Source organism: Apium graveolens, chromosome 10 (assembly GCF_009905375.1).
Source record: "Apium graveolens cultivar Ventura chromosome 10, ASM990537v1, whole genome shotgun sequence".
NCBI classification, from domain to species: domain Eukaryota; kingdom Viridiplantae; phylum Streptophyta; class Magnoliopsida; order Apiales; family Apiaceae; genus Apium; species Apium graveolens.
Window position 1 is genome coordinate 204086932 of NC_133656.1, and position 24816 is coordinate 204111747.

At 33.9% G+C, this 24816-nt stretch overlaps 2 protein-coding genes across 2 annotated transcripts; both read left to right on the plus strand.

Moving 5' to 3' along the window:
* Positions 1-8931: 8931 nt before the first annotated feature.
* Positions 8932-16409, plus strand: LOC141693154 (uncharacterized). The gene is made up of 3 exons (XM_074498172.1): positions 8932-9058; positions 11590-12443; positions 14443-16409. Exons 2-3 carry the CDS (start codon positions 11604-11606, stop codon positions 16033-16035), a joined length of 2433 nt encoding a protein of 810 aa, XP_074354273.1. The 5' UTR covers positions 8932-9058; positions 11590-11603; the 3' UTR covers positions 16036-16409.
* Positions 16410-21055: 4646 nt separating this feature from the next.
* LOC141689312 (uncharacterized) lies at positions 21056-24196 on the plus strand. The gene is made up of 3 exons (XM_074493569.1): positions 21056-21458; positions 21987-22383; positions 22869-24196. Exons 1-3 carry the CDS (start codon positions 21281-21283, stop codon positions 23893-23895), a joined length of 1602 nt encoding a protein of 533 aa, XP_074349670.1. The 5' UTR covers positions 21056-21280; the 3' UTR covers positions 23896-24196.
* Positions 24197-24816: the final 620 nt, after the last annotated feature.

Below are 24816 nucleotides of genomic sequence, written 5' to 3' on the forward strand. Positions count from 1 at the left end.
GAGACAATTTATTCAATTTGAAATGTCTAAATTGCCCTTATATTTTGTGATTTATTAAAAAAATATTCTTTGAGGGAATCAAACATTGGTGCCACTAATGCTCTGCACAATAGCATACCATTGGGCCACTAAACTGTATGAATTGTGAATCATACACATATTAGGTGTGCTTGTGTGTTCTTCAAAAAATAAATATTTAGTATTTTAAAATAAAATCTTTGTGGGAATCGAACCTTGGTGTAACTGTTGCTCTACACAATATCATACTATTGGGCTAATCAATCATATTTGTTGTGAATCTTACACATAATAGGCGTTCTTGTGTGTTCTTCAAGAAATAAATACTAAGTATTTTAATTATTGAGGCTAAGAATTTTTAATCATATTTTTCTTTAACATTTTTCACGTAGTGTTATATTATTATACAGTATAAGTTATTAATATATGGTAATAATAGCCCAACATGGGGCAAGATGGAGACATTTTATTAGATTTTAAATTCATGAGATATTTTGTTCAAGTTGAAATTATAATTTACCCCTTTATTAGTTATTAGTTATTTTAAAAAAATATTGTTAATGGAGATCGTACTTGAATGTAATACATATGTCACTGAATTGTGTGTTTGTCTTTATCTACACACATAATATGTATGTGTGTCATGAATTGATTAATATTTAAAATTTGATTATTGATTTAATTTTAATATGTGTGTCATATATTATTTTTACATTTATAATTTTTGATGGTACGATATTGTAGTATAATTTAGTGATGTGTATCATAAATATCAATAGTTAGTCTTTATAAAATATAAATAATGTTAATATCATTTTCAAGAGTGATGCTCGATTGAGTAAAATTATAAATAAATCGTTTATCAAAAAGTCTATAATGACTAGATTACACGACCATTAATCATGTATTTACAATCATATACACGATACGTGAGTATGTGTGAGCCCACGTATGCTGCGTAATAGAGAGATATTTGATATTTTAATTATTACAACTTATCAAATAAATTAAATATAGGAATTTAACAAATGTTCACAAATATTAATACAAATCATAATACGTCGATATATGCTTGAGCTACATTTTATGACATGGAACAAATCTAAGGATTGTTTTGTCTACTATTTTTTATTCTCGTATGAATATTCATAACCAAATTATGTACTGATTGCAGTAAAAACATTATGACAACACATACCATGAATGAAAAAAATGATAAAAAATCAAATAAATATTCACATTGAAACACAATTTTCTATCAGGGCTCTGAGATAACACGTGCATCTATTAGAGATTACCAAGAATACGACTATAAATATAATTTGCTAAATGAAATATAAGGTACCTAGTAAATTTGTCTTTTTCTGAATTTTTGCGTTTAATAAACTGTACGCATTATACTGTCAATATAATGAAACAGAGTTTTGCAAGGTAAACATTATTCTATAAGGATAAAATTTGAAACTTAGAGTCAATATCATTTGGAAGGGGAACGCTGTTAGGGGGTGAGAGGTTTTTAATTTCAATTTTTGTATAGTCTAACAAGGATTATTTGTTACAAACCCTTTTGTGAAAATCCCAACCCTGGGACGACGGATATGTCGTTGACCTATTACAACTTGAGATTGTAGAAAATATTAGGCACTTTGCCAGCTCTTAGTGTTGTCTCAATTAATTTTGGAGGTAAGCATACTTGTGGGAAGGAATACGTGTGTTGTATGACAATTTATGTCATAAACTAATACAAGGGGGCGGTCTTGACAATTTGTAGGCCCAGTGTAAAAAATTACGAAGGGCCCAAAAAAAACTTTGTTTACATAACATGAAAAACCGAAAATTAATTATATGTCATGATTAGGAATGTAGCAATCCTGAAAAAAGTGAAGCTTGTATGTGAAACGTAATAGACTATAAATTTATACACTTTATTAACGTAATATACTGCCAGAATCAAGATCTGTTACGGTGGTCGGTGATCAGAAAAATAACCGGAGCGCGCTGATTTGTGTTTAAGAAACGGTCAAGATTGCTACGATTTATGTTTACCTTATCAGAGCTCTCAAACACGTACCCTCGTAATGTGCCTAGGAACCTCCTTTTATAGAGGATCAAGCAAGACGTAGTTCTTGGAGAACAAGAAACCTATATGGACATGGCTTCTCATTTCGTTGCCCAATAAGAGTTGTCAAACCAACTTTCTATTATAACTCGAACATTGAATTTCTTTAGGAGTGGCCAGTGATGCGGCCTAGTTACAAAGGCCCAAGGCTCGGTTACGACTACGGAACTTCACGGATAAGAAACTCCCCGGTCGGTGGATATCCCATCTAGTACCGCTATCTTTGTCGATCGTAACCGCATGTATAGCCATGACTTATCGCAAATGCTCAAGCGCATCCTTGCCCCCAATGAGGATAACCCACCAGACTACATGATAAGTGATCCCAAAAGTATAAGTGAAAAGTTGGAGATAACCTCAAAGTCTCCAGTCGAGGACAACCCGCCAAATGCAGAGACAGGGCTCCCAAAGCACAGTAGGTATTTACGATCGCTCCCCTACGATGATAACTCGCAAGACTATATAATGACGCATTCGATATGTATTTCGGGACTTTGGGCTTCTGGAGGCCCTGTTCCCTTCTTAGGTCGCGCCCTAAGAGGGTTTAGAGCCCTCTAGAGGCCCCTTTCATGCTTGAGGTACGCCCTAAGCATGATTGAGCTCCTCTGGGGGTTCCTCCTTCTTACTTGCGTACTTTTTTTATGTTCTATTCATTTCTCAATTTAGTTGTGGGATCAACCTCCTTGCTAATCCTTCATCTTGCATTGCGGTGCAGTCACCCCGTGGGGCCATATAGCATGGGGCGCGCCGCAAGGGTTCCAGGACATTTTTCCGGAGCCTAGATCATTCCTTCTTTATTCCTTCTTTATTGATAGATTTACTCTTACTCCCTTAGCCTCAAAATACCTTTTGTAGACTCATTTACCAATACTTGTTCTTCATCGTCATCTTCTATTCTAACGACCGTTGTAGTATTTTTGTCGGAACGATCGTCATAGCATCTTCGTCGTAGCGGCCGTCTCACGCTTCCTTCACTATAATTGCTATAAGCTTTTAATGTGATAACAGTCATAATTCTTCATGAACTTCCACTACACCATAGATTATCTATAGCAACCAAATTTGAAAAAGTAACTCAAAAATTATAGATATTTCTTGACAAGTTTTTCTAAATTAGAGATATTGTAACAATTTTCAAAAAATATTACAACTTAACCGATAACGAGCTCAAGTTACGAAGACTTTGAATTCTCCTACAAAAGTTTTTAAAATATATTGCAATTACTGAAAATTTCAGCCCATTAGTTTGCCGGGCTCGCAAAAAAGCTGGCTTTCAATTTTTTTTTGCCTAGGCTTACTGAAAGAAGTGGGATAAAAAACATTAAACAAATATTGCAAGGAGTACACTTAAACAGACAAAACAAAAACAAAACTTAAAACCAAAAAATTAGAGATATAACGAAATAAATGCAAAAATACCGAATCAATTTCTCAGATTTAGAAGAGGAAGAATCAACCTTGAACATTCAATTTAAAGATTCAAGATTGACCAATAAAACATGTTCTTCCCCAAATCAATTATGTATGTTAATTGAGTTCTAGTTAGGGTTAATTTGAGCTTTTTTAATCGAGTTTGTATTTTGTTTTTATATTTAAGATTATATATCTCTTATTCAAGCTTTCTGTTTTGTAATTGTGTTTTTTATTGAGTTTTATATTATGTTTATTTGATTTGCTTTTGCCATCTCTGATAGTACATATGTGTTTTCCTTTTGCCTCAAATTTGGGAATGGGGTTGGTTGTGGTGGGTTTAAAGGCACCTCCTGTTGCAGGTCTTGCAAATGATCTCGTAAAGGCCGGAATTCCTACATTTGGTCCATTCGCAAAGGCGGTTGCTTTGGAAGGTTCCAAGAAAATCATGAAGAATTTGTGTAACAATACGAGATACCCGCTGCAAAGGTAATCATTTTAAGTTCTCTTCTACTCAGTGTAAATCACAGATATATTTTATTTATATTTTCTGTTACAGAGACTATAAATGGGTCACTGGCGATACTTTCAAATTATCAATTTTAAGATTTGTAGTCATCTAGACAATAATTGTACAAAACTATATTTCATTAGTGAAAGTACAATTTTAGTCTTAGTTTAGCGAAAAGAAAGCGATAATTATGCATCTCCTTTGGTGGCTGGACTATGTATTAGTGGCCAGGAGCCGGAGAACTAGCAGGAACCTTTAAGGTTTTAGGTATTATCCTCAGACAACATGCACATAAACAACATGTTAATTTTTATTGTTTCTGATTCATGTTTAGTTATAATTAATTAATTAATAATATAAAAGACTGCAGAGGATGTTTGCTGGTGCGACAATCATTCTTTCATAATGATGTGAATAACCTTGTAGGTGGTGACATTCTTGGTTGTCTTGGATTTTATTCCATTTTTCGCACTACACATGATGGATAGTCCCTGAATATAGGTTTTGTTTAGTAAATGAATGTGTGTGTGTGTGTGTTCATTCATTGTATATATAGAAACTTATATAATTGATATAACATGTTATTTGTTTAATTCTATTTGTTTGTGACTATCAGATGTTCTAGCACAATTATCATTCAACCTGAACTTTTTTTATGCAAGTGATTAGTGAAGGAAACTCAGATAGTGATGCTCTATGCGGGAAACTCAAATAGTCCTTTAATGGATCCTAAAGTAGTTCTTGGGTTGAACAAGGTCTTGAAATGAAGCAAAGTTCAAGCTCAACCACATTTTCAAAAAGGTCAGATGAAATCAATAAATCAAATCGTAAAAGTCTTAAACCTAGAGAGAATCCTAGACCCATGCCAAAAAACCGACAGATTATTCAAGATCGTGTAAAAGAGTTGAGGGGTATTGTTCCAAATAGTGCAAAGGTACTACCGTCTTTGCAGTCTCCTTATTCTTGTCCAACAGGGGCCACGTTCAGTTAAAATATTCAGTTGCTGACAATTATAGCAAATTGTTTTCCTTAACAATATAGCATTGATGCATTACTGAGTGGACGATCAAACATATGTTGTTCTTGCAAAGTGTTACGAAGCATGCTGACAAACTAAAACAGACGGGGGAGTCCATGATATATATACATTCTGTATTAAGATAAAAAAATTTGTATTTTTTTATGGATGATTTTCAGTAAGGTGTTCTTTTGGGCATAATAGATTCAATATACAGTTTACTTTTTCGTACAAGTCTTGCCTTGTATTGAATTGTGATGCTTGTAAATATGCAAAAGTTTCCAGTCATTAATTTAGTCATCTAATTGCATTCGAAATATGATTACATATTCTTGTGTGAAACTCCAGATTCTTAACAAAGAAGGTGAATTACTATTGAAGGACAACTTTGAAGGGGGAACAACAAAGGTGATGTTCAAGAAATTATGCCATAGTGTTCCGATTTTTGTAATGTCATTTATGAGAAGTGAATTTACGATATCCGGTGAGGCTTGAGACTTTTTTTAGTTGTAGGATATGCTCCCTTCCATGTTAGGAGATTGCTGCTACTAAGTTGAACTAGGAGACAGATCAACTTTCCTACCCTCTTGCATATGATATCTCCTGATGAATATGGTATTGAAATTGAATAATTTGGTAGATAAATGATATTTGACAGTGAAGAAGCATATAAATAAAGATTACTATTAGTTTTGTTTATTAGTTAATTTAGAGTAGCTATTTGCCCTTTTATATTGACTTATATTTAGAATTGTTTGTATGACAATGTTGGAATAACCAGAACTTTTGAATGTATGCTAATGATTATAAAATGAGATTGATGCTTGGATTTGTTGCATAAAAAATGCATGGCTAATATATTTACAAACATATCCTTTTGTTTTTTTTATAAAAAACTAGCATGATAGCATGTGCAAAGCATGGGCCCATTCAATTTTATTTTTTACTTTGACAAATATTATAATAGGACCGATTCATTTTTCATATTAATCAACTTCATGTTTCACGATTTAATTAAAGGTCATCTGTTAGCAGTAGAGATGCACAAAAGGCCCACCGGGCCGGATTTTGACCGGGCCTTAAAAAGCCCGTGCTTTGACCGGGCCGGGCTTTTCGGGTTTTGACTTTGACCGGGCCAGGCTGGACCGGGCTTTTCGAAAATTTCAGAGCCCGTTTGGACCCTATGGGCGGGCCTCACCGGGTTTTTTTTGGGCCGTGCCGGGCTTTTTTCTAATTTAAATTGGATCGAGTTTTATTAGAGATTATGAAGAATACATATGTTATCAATTACATCATCGTAAAAATGTATTATTTTGCATATAATATTTTAGGAAAACATTACTTCGTTGAAAACATTTAAGTTCGGCAAAAAATAAACATGTTTATAGAATAATATGTTTTATTAATGTTATCCAAGTGTACTTACTATATCTTCTTTCACTGGTCATACAATAAAGTATATAAATAATAGTATTAATAACGAATATGTAAATATATATGTGTTTAAAGTATTATTTATATTTATAGTATAAATTCATAAATATACAAGAAAATATATTAGAATAATCAGATTTTAATCGGGTTTTTTCAGGCTTTTAATCGGGCTGGGCCAAAGACCGGGTCGGGCCGGGCTTTGCCTAAAAATATAGCGCCCGTTGAGGCCCTAAGCTCGGGCCGGGACCGGGCCGGGCTTGACCGGGCTTTGACTAGATCGGGCCGTGCCAGATTTTCGGGCCCAGGCTTTTTGTGCATTTCTAGTTAGCAGTAGTTCAATCGAAATTTCCGACCCAAAAACATGAATTAGTTTATTAAGTAATGTATATTGATATTTTCAAATACGTACATTTTTTTTTCATGTTTTGTGGGATGGAGGATATAATAGCGATATATTTGATGATATATGAGACGATTTACTCTCAAATTTATGATATCTCTACCAATTTCGATTAATATTTTTGAATCTCAGGGTTTTAAATTTTTGAATTTGTGTCAATTTTTTATAAATTGTATTAAAAAATTTATTGGTCATGATGGATGCATTTTAGTCATTCTGTAATAAGTGATAATACTTGGTTATAAATAATGATATTTCTGATATATGTAACACTGACCCTTACACTTTTAACCGCACATAATGTCGGTAAATGTGACTATTGACAACTCACCAAGCGAAACACTCGCTCTATTTATATAATAAAGCACGACTAGTGCCATAATACAACAATTAAAATAGATGATATGATATATGTGTATTTTATATAAAATTTAATGTGATTCTCGTAAGTTTTTCTTCGACTTACTTTAATTTTATTTATTACATATTCACATTCTTTATATAATATATACAAATTTAATTATTAAAAAGGAGTTTTAAAATTAACACATTAAGGGAGCTATCTAGAAATGTAGTTAATGATTTTAAGAAATTCATTAAATGTTGTGTTGGTACAATGGTTGGAGATTTGATGTTAAGCCTATCTAAGTGCTTGAGGTATTGGGTTCAATTCCTTTCAAAAGCTTTATTTTTTCATTCTAATAAAATTCAAGGGGCATATAAATAATTTACTAAATAAGGTAAAACCCATGTTCACATATAATAGATATAATAGATAGATAGATAATAGATAGATAATGTTACAATTGTATCCAAATATATTGTCATTTACATTACATCTACTATAAAATATTGCAATTGGTTTAAATTGTTGCAATATTTATCAAATTTGATTTAAATTTTGTTGCAATTGAACCAATTAGTGTTGCCTTAAGTTGGTTATTTTGCTCACAAAAACAATTATTGCAATGATTTAAATGCGTTGTTGTAAAATACATTTTGTTGTTACATATAATTTATTGCAATAATGTTTTGTTGTTGTAATACATGGGTTAAAATATTACTATACGACCTTTTCGACCAAAATTTTGCATATTTGTTGTCATAAATTATAATGCAACACAAATAACACATAAGGCAATATATTTTTGTGATTGCCATAACCATTCTATGATGTAGTGATCGCTGTCATAATTCCTTAGCGTCGATAGTTGTCGCAAACGACTCTCATTCAGGAGTTAATCCCGTATAGGATGTGCAAGCTCGTCCTTCTTTTTCTCGACGATGATCCGACCTATTTACTCGAAAATCCAATAAAATACCCATAACAATTTTATGGCATAACATAGTCTATAAGTCAAGATAACAAGATTAAGAATACTTTACAGGTAACACAAAAATTTATGTACGAACTTACTAATAGTCATATTATATTTTATAAACAAATATTTGGAAGCAAATTAGGAAAGTGGAGAAGATGCTCTTAGTTGATAAGAGTGTTTAAATGATGGTCAACTATTATTTTACTTTTTAAAGGTGGCTGAGTCAAGAAAAATTCACCATTTAAGTCGTACACTATTACGGGCTGATATATTTGCTTAGCATACATCATGAAAATAGATTTAAATTTAACTCATATGATTAAACAAAACAAAAGCTAATAATATATTTTGTCAAAAAAATTTAATATTTTATAATTAGCATGTTTAGTAGTATTCTATAACTAGCATATTTTCTAGTTTTTCCTGAATATTTTAAGTAATCTAATAAATAATATTTTATTTTCATACGAGAAAAAAATAAAAAAAAATAACTTCTGAAAAAACGAAATAAAAAAACAAATTCCATATCCCTAGTCCTACAAAACAATCAAACCGAAATCACGCCCAAAATAACCCGCATCAAATTATTTTTCAAACGATAACAATAAAAAAGAACATTAAAATTTATTTTTTTGAAAAAGAAAAAAAGCAATGAATGCAAAAAGAATGATTTGCAAGTATGTAAATACGGGTTAAAAACTTAAAGCATATGTAATTTGTAAGTATAAATCTAAGTAAACCCGAGACAACCAAGCCATTAATCTTTTGTTGTTTGTTCTTCTCTTCTGTACTGCGAAACTACTTCAACTCCTCACACCCCTCCAAGGTATACAACATATACTTACACACTTTTATATCTATACATATATTTATTCTCTTTGTCATTCTTGCTTTTTCTTACATGTTTCTTAGTTACCCTTTAATTTGTTTGCTGTAAATGTTTAATCTTCGAGTTGACAGACTTTGAATTGATATAATCTGTGTGTATATACTCTTTAATTCTTCAACATGGGTGTTGATGTAATCTTGGATGTGTGTGTTTGTTTGTGTGTACGTGTGTGTTTTGTAATGTTAGAACATGTGACTTGGTTTTCTAATGATTTAGTACATGGGGTTTTGTTTAGAAGTAAAGGGTATGTAAGTGGATTGTGTTTCAAGATTTTTGTTCGGTTTGGTTGTGTTTTTAGGTGGTGTTGTGGTGTTGCGAGTTTTTGTGAAGTTGATTATGTATTTTGATTGGTGGGTGAAATTTGGAATGTGGGTTGGTTTTGGATTTGTGTTTTTAGGTTTAAATTATCGATCTTGATGAGGGAGTGTAAGAGTTTGGATTTTTATGTATAGTATGCTCTGTCCAAGTAAGTTGCACGATTTTTTTGGGTGTTATTTTGATTCGGTTTGTTTTTCTTCTGATAATTAGTGTGTATGAATAATGAAATGGTGGAATTTGTTAGGAACCTTTGTTGTTTTAATTTGGCTGTATGATTCTAGGTCGAGGTGAATTTGTTATGTTATTTGATTGTTTTATGAACACTCTTGATGTTTAAAGTTTTTGATGCATTTGGAGAACTTGTTTGACATGTATTAGGTTTTTAGGACCAAGCAGTATGGCATGTCTAAGATTTCCGTTATTTTTCTTCTTGTGAAGTTTTATATACGTTGCATTTTGTAACGTTTGTAGATATGTTTTGTTTTTTTAATGATTTATTATGTGCGGTTAAATGAGGAACCGAATGCATACAAGTAATTTATGCTTGAAGACTTCATTTCATTTGTTGTTGGTTAGGTGGTGTTGAAAGTGTCATTGGAGTTGATTACCTTTTCTTTATATTGATTTCTGGTTTAAATTTGGAATGATTGGATTTGGATAGGTACATTTAGGTTTAAATCATGGATCTTGATGTTTGAATTTAAAAGTTTGAATTTTCTGTTTCGCATGCTGTCCACGCACATTTGAACTGGTGGTTTTCATTTTGATTCCATTTCTCATTATCAGTATGTATGAAATGGTTAAATTTGTTAGGACTGTTGTTCATTGTTTTACATTTTGTGAATAGGGTCACATTAACGTATATTTGGCTATACGAGTGTCTGCTATGGATAAATTTGTTAGGGATATTGGTCTTTTTCTTTTGAAAGGGGGGCGGGGGTTCAATCTCGTAAAATGAAATATCAATGTGACCAACAAGGTAGGCCAGTACCTCAAAAACTAATAATAGTGCAAAATAGTGCACCAGCTACAGAAATTTAAAAAAAACAGAATAATGTGGATAAGAACTCTTGCCGTTAAGAAGTTTCTGATAGACTTGAGTTGGAAAACTTGCCTGACATGTATTAGGGTTTCTTGGACTGATAATTATGGGATTCTGCGTTCCAGGAGTTTTCAATGAAGTTGTGATAATATAGTCGCTAAGGCTTTTTTTTTTCATAAGGTATTTTAAGTCAACTTGAGGTTTAATGACAATTCTGGAGCACTATCTTTCAACTTCTGTTTCAGTCCGCACTTAGAAAAATTGACAAGTACAATGCATTATTTATCTGTAGGAGCACTTTGTACATTATTTCAAATATTACAGAAAGTTGCTTTTTTTAATACATTAAAATCAGAATGAAACCTGCAGAGTTGTTGCTGTTGTTTTCATTGGCGATTTGACATAGTGCTTAGTGTCGTGGCCATAGTATTAATTGGTCAGTAGTCAATGGTTGCATATACTTTGGGTCGTTAAAGTTTCTTATCTGAAATATCATAAAATCACACCTTTTACGTCAACCTTCCCACGATTAATAGTAGTGCATGACCCAGCTTAATTATTTTTAAATATTTTACAATGACATTATTTAACTTAAGATTTTATGAAACATGTGTATGGGCTATGCTGAAATTTAATATGTTGTATCTAAAGAAAAAAATGAAATTATTATTTTGTAACTAGAAACATATAAGATTATAAGGTTAAACCAACTAGAAACATCGGAAACTGTTGCGTATTATTATTTTAAGACTGATCCGGTTTCGTTTCTGACAGTACATTATAGTATACAGTCTGATATGTGCATGATGTACATAAGTGGATTTTATGTGCATTTTGACATAGCAAGTGCTTTAGAAACTTAAGAGACAAACAACCCGCCTTTGTACTTGGACAGTCAAAATAGGCAGATTAGTAAGCAAAATCTAGACAGCTTATCACTTACACTAGTAACATCATGGGAGAACAATTGTAAGCTAGATGACTGTAACCCAAGACCTTGTAGTAGCGGACTGATATGACATAAAGTTCGCATTTGCTCTACAAATTTCAGTTCATAAATTTCTATATTGCTTTGAAACTTAGATTAACTTCTCTTCATCTTTGGCAGGTTGAGCTAATTACATGGATACCAACATGGAAGACATTGTTGATAATTCTATGGAGTGGCTCAGTTCTGGATGTTCCTCAGATAATAATGAAACCTCTAATGATCAAACACATCATCCTCAAACCTCTAATGATCAAGAACCTCATCCTCGAGTTGGAAATGAATACCAGGCAGAAATTCCAGAATTGATGATGGAGAATGGCTTGCAAGATGAAGAGGGACCAACTGATACGTCAAATTGTAGGTCTGTTGAGTTACCTGTTTCAGTGATGTGGGTGTTTGTTGATGGCGAAACCACTGAATCTGAAGCCATTAAGACTCGTCGTAATCGTGATTCAGTCAATATATATGAGTTAGCAGGCACAGAAGAAAATCAAATCCTTTCGAATGATGAAGAAGCACCACACAGAGTTGACCCTTCAGATACTGTTTTCAACTATCAGCAAGAAACAAGGCAAATAATGTCTAAGCTTCAACCTGAAGTTGGTGGTCGTAAAAGAGATGTAAACTCCTGTTTACCTCTGAAAAAAGGTGGTCATTTTCTTCCTGGTCTGGCGACTAATGCTTTGCAGGGAATTGACTATGATAGTTTTCTTCTTGGCCTTTATGTATTTGGCAAGAATCTTCGTCTTGTCAAACAATTTGTAGGGAGTAGAAAGATGGGAGATATACTTGCAAACTACTATGGTAAATTTTATCGAACGGCTGAATACGTTAGATGGTCACAATCTCGGAAGATGAAAACCAGACGTTGTATTCAAGGTGAAAGGATTTTTACAGGTTGGAGGCTGCATGAACTGTTATCACGGATGTTTTCTCATGTGTCCGAAGAAAGCAAAAGGTTATTGATAGAGGTACTTGAGCATTAAAATCTACCTTGGTCCATCTTAATTATTGTAGATGTGCATTGTGCATATATGTTTTTTGTTTTGTTCTTGTATCATGCAATTTACTTGGTACGATATATTTTTGCCTTGTAATCTTGTTAACTTGTCCATGCATAATCCTACAAATTTTGGTAAAGAAGGCATGTAAATTACTTGGCAAGAACTCACTTCAATTGTATGACTTGTAAAATGTCTTCCAAAACTTGATTCGCAGTTGCGCATAGCATCTTCGTTCCCTTGGGCTGTCCTTTGCTTTTTTTTTTGGGGTTCTCTTTCGTCATTAAGTACAAAATATTTAAACATTTAAGATTTGCATACTGTTTAAACTTGTATTGTACGGCAGGGGTGGAGATTTACTGGCTGAAAAAAAGTATAATCTAGGATATATAAACTCTAGGGAATCTGTAGAGGGGAGTAGAGCGATAAGCAGCATGGTCAAACTAAACTACTTGAGCTTTGTACAGAGCCTGCACCTACATCCTTATACATTCCCTGTTTCGGCACTTACCTTGGAAGATAAAGCATAGGGTCTTAGAGTGTTTGTGGGCTGTATCTTCTGGCTAATGACTTAACTTGAAATGTTTTCCTTTTAACTTGGTATTCAAGAGTACACCTGTTAGCTATGACTGAATTGTGGAAAACATCTCTCTATAACTCAAATTCTAGATTTGAATGCAGTTAATAAGTTTTAAATCTCTTAAGCCCCATCCATTTGGTTGGAATGGATAATAAAAGAGAACGGAAGAAAAATGTGTAGGAAATTGGAGGTGCACGAGATATATGCAAGATTTCCGTGATTAAATTCTAAAGCAAGCGACCATTTGAGTGAGATGGAGGTATAGCCATTAGTTTCTGAATCTTGAAGAATGAACTTTAGTTTAAAGCTGCAAATTGAAATAGAGGAAGAAATGAGTATCTGTCCACATTTGTTAAAAAAATAATTTTAATTTTATTAGATCCCTATCCCGTCTCTTTCCTTCCAATCAAAGCACAACCTTTATGTATGTTGGCAGCTGCAGTGAAATGGAAAGTATGGAGGCAATGCAGTCGGAATTTGGGTGTTGCTTAATAAGCACTTGATTTTAATGAGAGTTATCCGGTCTACCAAGATAATGGTCCAAAGTTTATGCATTATAGTATTTTGTAGTACCAGAACTTGAAAGTGTTTGTTCTTTTCTTCTCCGTTCTTTCCTTTTCCGCCTCTGTTCACTATCAACTCTAGTCATCTCATGCAGTTGTTGCACTTTAAATAGTTGATAAGTATAATAAAATATGTGTTACGGAGTTGTGCAGCGACTTCTGCACCCTTCCTGCAAGCACTCTACAGCTCCATGCTGGTGAGTCAGCCTTGCATATTGGGTAAACAATGATTGGTGCACCCTGCCTTGGGTTCATCGAGGAAGTGGGTCCAGCTACCAACCAGCCCTGCACACTGTTTTAAGAGTTCCAGGTGTGGCATCCCTTGCAGGCACTCGCCTTCAAACCGGAACCGACCCCCACATCAAACTTTAAAGCCTACAAGTCTACAACCAGCCAACGTCCACAAAACATGTAACCTGTTAAAATAGCTCCCTAGGGATATTTTTAATGCTTCTCTAGTTCATTATTAATAATTCTTAATGTAATTAGTAATGGACAGTCCTTAATGTGATTTTATTATTTCAAAGAGTAAAGTGTAACGCAGTGAACCTCACTTTAGAAGCAATACATATTAGATTTTTCTAGGATATTATTAGCATTTTTTTGGAAAGATAGATGTGAAAGAATGGAGCAAAAAAAGCTGATATGTGTGTGGGGGGGGGGGAGTTTATTTTTAATTCTTTGTTTACCAAATAATTTAGGTTTCAATAATGACTTCTGGATTAAAACATTGAACAGAGCTCTATTGAAGAGACTTGTATCATCTCTATAGTATAAAATTTAATGTGGTAATCTTCAATGTGTCTTCTGTTGTAATATCTTGCAGGTCTCAAATAGATTCAGAGAGGAAAAGATTTCATTGGAGGATTATGTGTTCTCATTAAAGGATATGGTTGGTGTTAGTGTGCTTGTAGAAGCAATATCTATTGGAAAAGGGAAACTAGATCTAACTGGAACAGCCACCGATCCTTCAAGAACCACTCAAGTACCGCACACTCGACCTGAAATACCTAGTGGACAAGCATGCTCTTCCCTTACAAAAGGTGAAATAATTAAGTTTTTAACTGGAGTTCGACTAAGCAAAGCTAAAGCTGGTGACCTATTCTGGGAAGCAGTTTGGCCTCGTCTGTTAGCAAGAGGATGGCACTCTGAGGCTCCTGAGGATGAGGTCTATACTGGTTCGAATACTTCTTTGGTGTTTCTTGTACCCGGTGTGAAGAAGTTTTCAAGAAGAAAACTTAAAAAAGGGAGTCACTATTTTGATTCTCTTACTGATGTCTTGCAAAAAGTTGCAGCAGAACCTGGGCATCTTGAACTTGAATCTGAAGCAGAAAATATTATTGAAAACAAGGAAGAAGTTGTGTCAGACCCTGACGTGTCTGACGTGGTACCAAACAAGCGACGTCGTTGTTACCTCCAACCAGTCAATTCAAAAAGTAAGCAAGAATCCATCAAGTTTACCATTGTGGATACCAGCCTATTTTCTGCCGGAAAACGAGGTACAGTAATAGAACTGAGAGATTTACCTGTTGACGCATTGAATTTGTCGACTCAATTTTCTGTCTCATGTGATACTGAACAAGATAATCCCAAAGAGTACCAGAATGATACAGAAGTGAACTATGCTCAAAAGCATATGGACGATATAGTTGAGATTGGAGCCATAAATAACATAAAGGAATGTGTAATCAGCAATGCAACTAATCACATGCCAAGCAGTCCAGATGCCAGTAATGCATCTTCAAGAAATCAAGACGGTCAAAGGAGCAGCAACCCCAATGACATGCCATCAAGCAAGATGATGAAGTTTCACTTTAGCCGGAAGAGGAAATCTGAAAAATTAAGCAACGGTGAATCTGGCAAAGACTCGACTGCATGTAAACACAATGTCTCAAAACATGGTGCTAAAGCAATAGCCGAAAACACAAAGCTAAATGGAGCAGAGTCACAACCTTTGTCAAAGTCATCTGAAAGATGTGAGGTCAAGAAATTTCTATCAAGCTCACCTCAAAATATACCTGTCAGTTCAACGGCATCCAGCCCAGAGGAGAATGGCAAAGAGGTGGTTCCAAAAATGTTTATGGATAAAGAACCGTCTTTGGATAATCAGTCACAGATATTGATAGATCTGAACCTCCCCCATATACCTCCAGTATCTAGTACTGATGAACCTGTGCATATAAATAACAAATCATCGACCATTGGGCCCTCTCTTTTGCCTAATACAAGTAATCAACCTGACATGAATTCTGGTAAAAAGGATAGAGGAACTGAGCAGCAGTCTGAAATAACAGGTCGAAGGCAGAGTACCAGAAACCGACCATTGACCACAAAAGCATTGGAAGCTTTTGCTTTTGAGTTCAGCATCCCAAAGAAAAAGAGAAGGGGTGAGGATACAGTTTCCAGAAGACGATCCTAGGTCTAGTTCTTACCTAGGGAAGAAACTACCATTAATCAACCTGATATGAAATCTGAAGATGTAGAGGAAAAGCTTTTGGCAAAACCAAAATGGTAAATCGGTTTCCAGAATAAGCTTAAAGAAAGATCAAGCTAGGCGGAAAGGTCATTTAAACGCGGAATTTTACTTGTTTTTATAGCTTTTGTAATTTTTATATTGGAGCATAAAGACATTTGTGATATTTGTTTTTGTGTGCGTGCATGCACAATTATGCGTGAAGCTGCTGTTGTAGGGAACTAATAAGAGATTAAACATAGTAATACTTGAATTAGTCGTGACTTTGTGTCATGATGCTTAGAGATCAATGTGTTGTAAGTTTATTCTTGCACTAATAATTGACTTGCTTTAAATGCCTTTGAAAGTACTCCACGGCTGGATTGTGCTTAGTTTGATCCTTGCGGTCTGTAATACATTCCGACCGGGATATAGTGCGTATGTTAGTTCTGGTCCAGACTGACAGTCAAGTTTCAACTAATGCTGATGTCCTTTTGGCCTCTTAGCACATAACCTACAATCGGCGCGTATGCTGATCTACCAATCCTTAAAATCAGGGCATCTTTCCACAGTGGTCTGGAAGCAGTGGTTTGAAGTAGAACTTAGAATACATCAATTAGGGCCCTTAGCTTGTTGGGTCAGTTATTAAGTTTAAAATAGAAGGCCCATCAAGTGTTGCTTAACTTCAGTCCATTATATTTATTAATTCTTCATGTACTCCATGTTTTTTTTTGTAAACAGCACTTTCATTGAGTTGAATTTGAGACGGTGAGTGAGATGCAAAATAACAAATTTAAACATAACCAAACCACGTCCCTTGACAAAAACATACTTTGATACTTCTAATGTTCAAGTATAAGGTTTTTCAAATATTTAAATGAGGCTTCTTTCTAATATTTTTTGTCACAATTTTAAGCTAAAAAGAAGATACATTGTTGTTGCTAATTACACTGTACATTACGCACAAGACATATATATTAAAGAGAAGAGTAACAATTGATTGTTGCAATCATTCATCCTTTATAATTTTTCGCGGATAAGTTTAAACATTAAAATTTTGTGTGATATTATGGGGTTATGTTCTATTCACGTTTAATACACCACTTCTAGGATTTTTTTATTTTCGCGAAAAGTTATAGCCGATAGATGGTTGCTAAGAGCATCTCCAATAGAGATTGTTAATGAGTTGTCAATTCTTACGTGTATGACACCTTTGGTTGCCAACCGGAGTTGTATGGTTGCCAAGAGGTTGTCTACCAAATTTGCCAAAACTTGACAACTTCGTAAAATGGTTAAAATACATATATAAATACAAAAAGTTTATATCAATAATGTATTTTTTAGTTTATGAGTCATTTACAAATTAATTTAAGAAACCACATAGCCAACAATTAAAGTTTGCTAATTATTGGAATAGAATGTTGTCAAGTTGATACAAAATTGAGCGAAAATAAAATATTAATATATATAATGATTTGACAAAATTGACAACTAGTTTGATAACCCCTTATTGGAGATGCTCTAACAATCGATTATTGTGGATCAGTTTTAAATAAAAAAACTGAGGGAGAGAGAGGGGGAGAAGGAGACAGAGAGAGATTTTAAAATATACGTAATGCGTCCAAATCAACAAAATGATAATAAAATGAAACATGTTTTGTCATTACGAAAACATCATATTCAAGGGATTATGATAATACAATTTGATATTTGAACGAACAAGATGGCGCGGCCGTCTTATGTGTTGTATTTTCTCTGGGCTTTCTATGTTAATGTCAATTAGCATTTGGCTTTAACCAACTTACTTAACCGAATCCTAAGTTTAAAGATCTTCATATACACAAATAGTTTGATCCAATTTTCTTAACTCTGAGCTTAATTCTTGTTACTCACCCTTCATGCTTCTCCTCAAAACTCTTCATTCTGATTTAGTATTCGAGGTCACCAAGGTTCTTCGACGGATATAATGATTACGATAACTGATACATAATTGTTTTAAACTCTCATTTACTAATCGAAATCGAGGTCACCAAGGTTATTCGACGGAAATAATGATTACTGATACCATTTTTTTTAATACGTGTGATCAACAAAGGGCCGGTGCAGTTGTTGTCTTATTGAGTTCTTACCTTTTTCGGAGGAGTTCAATGGTTCGATCCCGGAGTGTATTTGAGTTTACTAGAAAAAAATATACGTTTAATAGTACATCGTCCTCCATATTTTGTAAACTTAGATCATAATAATTCTGCAATTTATTATACCGATTACAATGTTAATGTTGATGTTTGTACATGAAAAACATCGACAGAACCTACTTTAATTCTATTTATCGATAGAAACCAAGTGAGAAACGGTCGTAAGTAATATAGCTAATGATAGTGAAAGAGCATCATATTGAAATAATGAAACCACAGTAGGTAAATTACTAATTTTCTATTTCAATTGACTAGAGTTTTAGAACTTAGCCTATGTTGATATATTCTGAAATATGTCTTCTTGTTGTTTCTGATTTTAGTAACTTATTAGCTTGTGAAAGCTAAGACATGAGAATTACGTATGAAACTTCCTATGAGGTTTCCATGGGACCCATGCTTAGATCAAAATTATTACATTTTATTCTCAAATTATTCCACGTCCAACGATTGTTGACAAACCATCTAGTCATTGTGTATATTGATATAAAAAATCTTATAATCAAAACTTTTACATAGATAAAGTGACGCATCCATTACATTCGCATCAATTTTTCGTATTAAATTTAATGGTGCAAATTTTTCATGAAGCGATGATTACAATCATCGTTTGTCCGAGATAAGGATCTTTAATATTTCACTAATAAAATATGAAAATGACATTGAAATTTATCTCTGTAATACAGCCAAAAGGAAATATAGATTGATTTGCCAAACCTACTTTAATCCTTACACTTGGAGGAAGAGACTTGATTAATCATGGACAGATAATCAGTTTGAAAAGTTAAAACATGATATACGATTGAAACATTTAGATTAAGCCAACTAACAAACAATTTATCTGTCATTAAGAACATAAACATATGTAATTAGTTACTTCTAATGTGGCTCATACGTAAATCCAATGCGTGCAAGGTTCATACTAGATTTAGAAAAGACCAGCAAATTCAGTGCTAATTGACTGAATAAGTTCAGTCAAGTATTTTATCTTAATTATTAAGAGTTTAAAGTACTGTTGGTCATAATCATCAAATTTTGAATAAATTTAATTAACAAATTTCTATGTTTTTTTTAAAACAAAATATTTTTATATTTTACCGTCAAACATTTACTACAGAAAATTTACACTGGTCTAGTGGTGATCCTGGTCCTTGTAATGTGTATAATATACCCGATCATGGTTAATTTAGAGATATATAATTTAATATGTTTAGGAAAATGATATACAACAAAACTGGATGGCTTTGTATGTGATGAGCGTCTTTGTAAACAAGTAAGGTAGCATGAAGCACCTTTACATGGGCAAACTGATGATACACTAATCGCCAAATGTACCAGCAACTAGCAAGTGAGTTCTCTGGAATAATATACTTATCGGTTCTTTCAGTCGTTGGAATCAACACGACATGAAATGGTTCGGCTACTATATGTCCAATTATTAATATTAGCTCGCAACAAACAATGATATCATTATATTCATATTCAAGCAGAGTACTCGGAAATCGGTTGAGTCATATGAGTATTTGGAAACCAGAGTTCCACCGATTCGAATTTAAGTAAGTACTGAAAATTGACCGATTATTCAAAATGCAATTATGTATCTCTACCTGAAATGTGAAATTATTAACAATCTGACTAAAAAATCACAAAAATGCAAGTACCCTAAATCTACACTGAATAAATATTATCTATGCGCGAATAATAACTCATAAACGTGATACGATTTCCTCTAACAATCATATTTGAAAATTAAGATAATATATGTTATGTTAAACGAAATTAAATAAAGTCGGTGGACTTATATTTTGTTTTTCTCCTTATGTAGCCTGTACTGACATCAATAATGTCAGAGTGAATAGCAAGTAAATTTATGGTACAAGGAAGAAAACAAAGGAAAGTAAACTTAATAGGGATGTTGGGAAATCATTAAAATGACAAAACTCATGTTTCTGACGGGTAAGCAATGGTCTCTGACAGTCAGCAGCAAACAAAGTCTATTTGGAGGTGCATATATAGCAAAGAAAATATAGGTTCATTATATTGTATTTCCTCATTTTAATTTGACTATTTTGGAAAAGTGGTCTTTTTTTTTTGTAATATCAAGATGATCCTTATTAGAAAATTAGGAAAGGAAAAGTGATGGAAAGGGACTGCATGAACTATATTGGAACATGATTATCAAAGCCATGTAACTATTTAATTGTGTAAACCAATAATATTGTTTAACAGTAGTACATGAATAGTGGTCTTTGACAACTATTGTTTAGGAGCAAATTATTACTTTGTGCATATTTTTACTAATTAATTTAGTATATTGTATTATATGTCCAATGATTCATAATACCTGTAATTTCTTGATATAGTGGTACAGCTCTGCTTACAGAATGTCGAGAGTTCGAATTTTGTTAATCAATGTATATGTTATTGTATTAAATTTTGATCCACCGGTACTGTGCTCATGCTCGCTCTTTTTAAAAATGTCAAAAGCTCGAATCCTTTTATGAGTGTTAGTGTATTAATTCTTGATCTACTGGTATCACACTCGCTTTTTTATAGGATGTCGAAAGTTCAAATCATTGTGTTAATTTTCAAAAACATAAAATAAATAATGTTCTTAAAATAATTTTAAATGATCTAGGAGAAAAAGATGTGATTAGGGGAGTGGTTAATGAAGCCTAAGCATATATTATAATCAAATACTCCAAAGTAAACAAACCAATTAGGCATTTCCTAGTCAGGTGGTCTTATATAAATTTATATAAGCCAAAGAAATACCAAACTTCTCATATCTTGTTTTGCCAGCAACCAAAGAAAACTAAACTCTCTCCCTCTTCTCTATATATCTCCAGAAATAAAGGAGATTTCTCTGCTTTTGTCTTCCTATACTCTTAGCAGATTCCTGATTTTATGTTTACCAAAAAACAAGACCCTACTTTTAGCTAAGATCTCACCAAAAACAAGATTGACAGATTAGTTTGAAGTGTACAAAAAAGACACCTGCCAAGTTTTATTAAGTTGTCATGTCAAATATAACAGGGGAAGAAGGAAGCTTCTCTTCAGGGAATACTGGAGAAGAAGTTCAGCAACTTCATCAAGGCAAACAGCAACAACTTAATCAGTTCCATGGCAGTCTTCCTTCGGATTCCTCCCCGTCTTTACCAGCTGCTAAGAAGAAAAGAAATTTACCAGGAACTCCAGGTACATGCATGAATTTGATTTTAATTAGTACTTACAATATAAGTAGTGTAGGTTATATTTTAGTTGTACCTAGCATTTCATTGTTGTCGGAAGTTCTGTGTCGTGCCAGATTTGTTGCCGTGACGGTCATGTAAGATGTATTATATGCATGACTAACTAAAATTATAATTAAAAAATGTATTAAGTTTGTTTATTTAGTTTTCACCACCGGATTATGTTTTTTTATACAATAATATGATCATTAGTATTCTAAAGGTTCAATTATTGGTTGGAAAGTTCACAATCATTGTTCATGACTGTGCAAAATTTTTACTTTTCTGATCATCTGTTTTGTTTCGAACTGTTTTGGCTGTATTTTGTTGATCTCTTGTTGTTTTTATTCCATTAGTTAATTACATGTTACAAGGTTTATATCGATCAAGTACACATTAATGATGTTTTTTTATAATAAAGACTTATTTTTTACAAATGAGTATATGTTCAGATATTAATGATGTTCTAGTTATATGTTTATATATGAAAAAATAGATCCAACGGCTGAAGTTGTTGCTCTATCTCCAACCACACTAATGGCAACCAACAGATTTGTGTGTGAAATTTGTAACAAGGGATTTCAAAGAGATCAAAACTTGCAATTGCACCGTCGAGGTCATAATCTTCCATGGAAACTCAGGCAAAGAACGAGCACCGAGGTGAGGAAACGGGTATATATTTGCCCAGAGCCAAGTTGTGTTCACCATAATCCTGCTAGAGCCTTAGGTGATCTTACAGGAATCAAGAAACACTATAGTCGGAAACACGGAGAAAAAAAATGGAAATGTGACAAATGTTCGAAAAAGTATGCTGTGCAATCAGACTGGAAGGCTCATCAAAAGACTTGTGGCACCAGGGAGTATAAATGTGACTGTGGAACTATTTTCTCCAGGTATGATTATTTTCGAGTATGTATTGCATGGTGATTAGTTAATTTGCTGATACAAGGGGGAGAGAACTTAATTATAGTAGTAAAATTTTTCAATATATAAATGATATGGTGGTGGAACATGACCATGACCATGACCGACAAATTTATATACTTTTTTGAAATTTTGCTCTCTATCACGTCAACACGGGTTGCATATACTATCAAAGACAAAAGAAAAAGAGAGGATGTGATTTTATAGTCTATATCACTTGACTCAGATGTCAAACAGTGCATGTCTGCATCTGTTATTCATAGTAGCTAGACGGTAGCCTAGCATGGTCTCGGAATTTTATTATACAGACAGATTTTGTTGAGGTGATGTACTCTGTAATTTTTAGAGATGAAATGTATACGAAAGTACTAAATGATCTGCTGATATGAGAGTATTGATGTGTTTTCGAAACAAATTAAGAAATAGTGCTCAAAGTTTTTGGTGGTCTGTGCAGGAGAGATAGCTTTATAACTCACAGAGCATTTTGTGATGCACTGGCTGAAGAGAACAGCAAAGTGAACCAAGGATTGATGAATAGTATGGGATCAAATTTACAAGGTCAGATGCCTCATGAACTCGTGTCATCAATGCCTAGTCACAATTCCATGGCAATGTCTGATTTCAACAACAATTATGACAATAAAAGCCCACTGAAATCGCTCCCATCCGACCTCGTTTCAATGCCCTTTAAGCCCATGAACATGGCTAGTGGTATGTTCTCCACTAGCTCCGGGACACTTTTCGGTGGTCCGAGAAACACTGTACCTTCATCTTCCTCTGGCCTTCAGCTCAGCTCAAACACTCCTTCCAGCTTTAATGGAACGGGCCAGGTTTCCGGGACAGCTCACATGTCTGCAACGGCCTTGTTGCAGAAAGCGGCCCAAATGGGTGCAACTGCTAGTAATAGTATAAACTCTCCTATGATGCAAAAGAGTTTTGTTAGTAGCATGGCAGGCCCAATGATGCAAAGCCCAAATAATAATCCATATGAGAATTTTCAAACACAGCCTGACCAAACAACCATGGTTGGAATCAATACCGGAGGAGCATATGGAAATAGCCAGATGTTGCCTAAAGGCCCACAAGAAGTGGCCCAAATGTTCGGGTCAGGGCCCGCTAATTCGCCGGCAATGAGTGACATGGGCATGTTTAGTGAAATGCTGATGGGAAGTGAGCATCAAAGCCATGCAGGGTTCATGAAGAATATGAGCAGTCAAGACAATGATGGTACTATGGGCTGGAACCCAACAGGCCCATCAAGGTTCGGAGGACTTAGCGGTCCTTCCGGAGTTAGCAGTGGTGCATCAGGTGTCGGTAGTGGCGGTGGCAACGACATGTTGACGGTAGATTTCTTGGGGATTGGAGGAGGATCAAGGCCACCAAATGTACATGAGCAACAACAAAGAATGCAAATGGCAAATCCTTTTCAACAGCTACCACATGGAGATTCAGACATAGAAAAGCCCATTTGGGATGTTTAAGGATAACTTATCCATTTTATTCTGGGCTTACTTTACCACAAACATGGTCTTCAGAACAGGGCTTAAATCAAATGGGCCGGATGAGCTTGTGAAATTGAGCCCATGCTTTTGATAATGAGCCAGAGAGTTTTAGTTGTTTGTAGCAGTTCTAATCTTAAATAACTAAAGCCTTTCTAGTGAGGCTATTTAGGACAATAACAAAGGTCAAAGGTAATGTCCTAACTCCTACGCCTGATTTATGTGAACTGTGCTGCTCGGAGCGAGCATAATTTAAACTTTAAAGAACTATGCATTGCTCCTATTTTATAACGGTCTCCCTTACTATAATTTAACTAGTATTTAGCCCGTGATTCGCATCGAGGAATTGAGGGTTTTTTTTAAAATATAATTTTATTATAATTACGTAAAATAATTTTTTTTAGTTCCAACAATTAACGTGAATTTTTTTTTTAATTAACTCGTCGAATGATAGTGAAGTAAACAAAAATTAGGCATTAGATGACATTAAAAACTGTAAAAATGACATATCTCTTATTTTAATCCATATACTTTTTGAAGATAAATTATTGAACTCATTAAATAATTAAGTTAAATAAATTTTAGACAAAAGATCACATTAAAAAAATTAAAAAGCTAATGCTCAGAATTAAATTTGGGTTTCATGTTCTCAAAAAAAGGAGTGAGTTTAATATTTCAGACAATGACATTAAAATGCTACAACTTGGATAAATTGTAGAAAACTTCTTCATACACAATATTTTTTGTACTACATTTTTTTCAGTAGTTTCGTCGCCTAAGAGGATATGAAGACCAACCAGTAAAGTAACATGTGAGAGAGTACCATAAAACTGATCATGACAGAAAGTAGGACCGGGAAGATACACACCAACTTTTTCCAAAGACTGACCCTGACTTTTATTA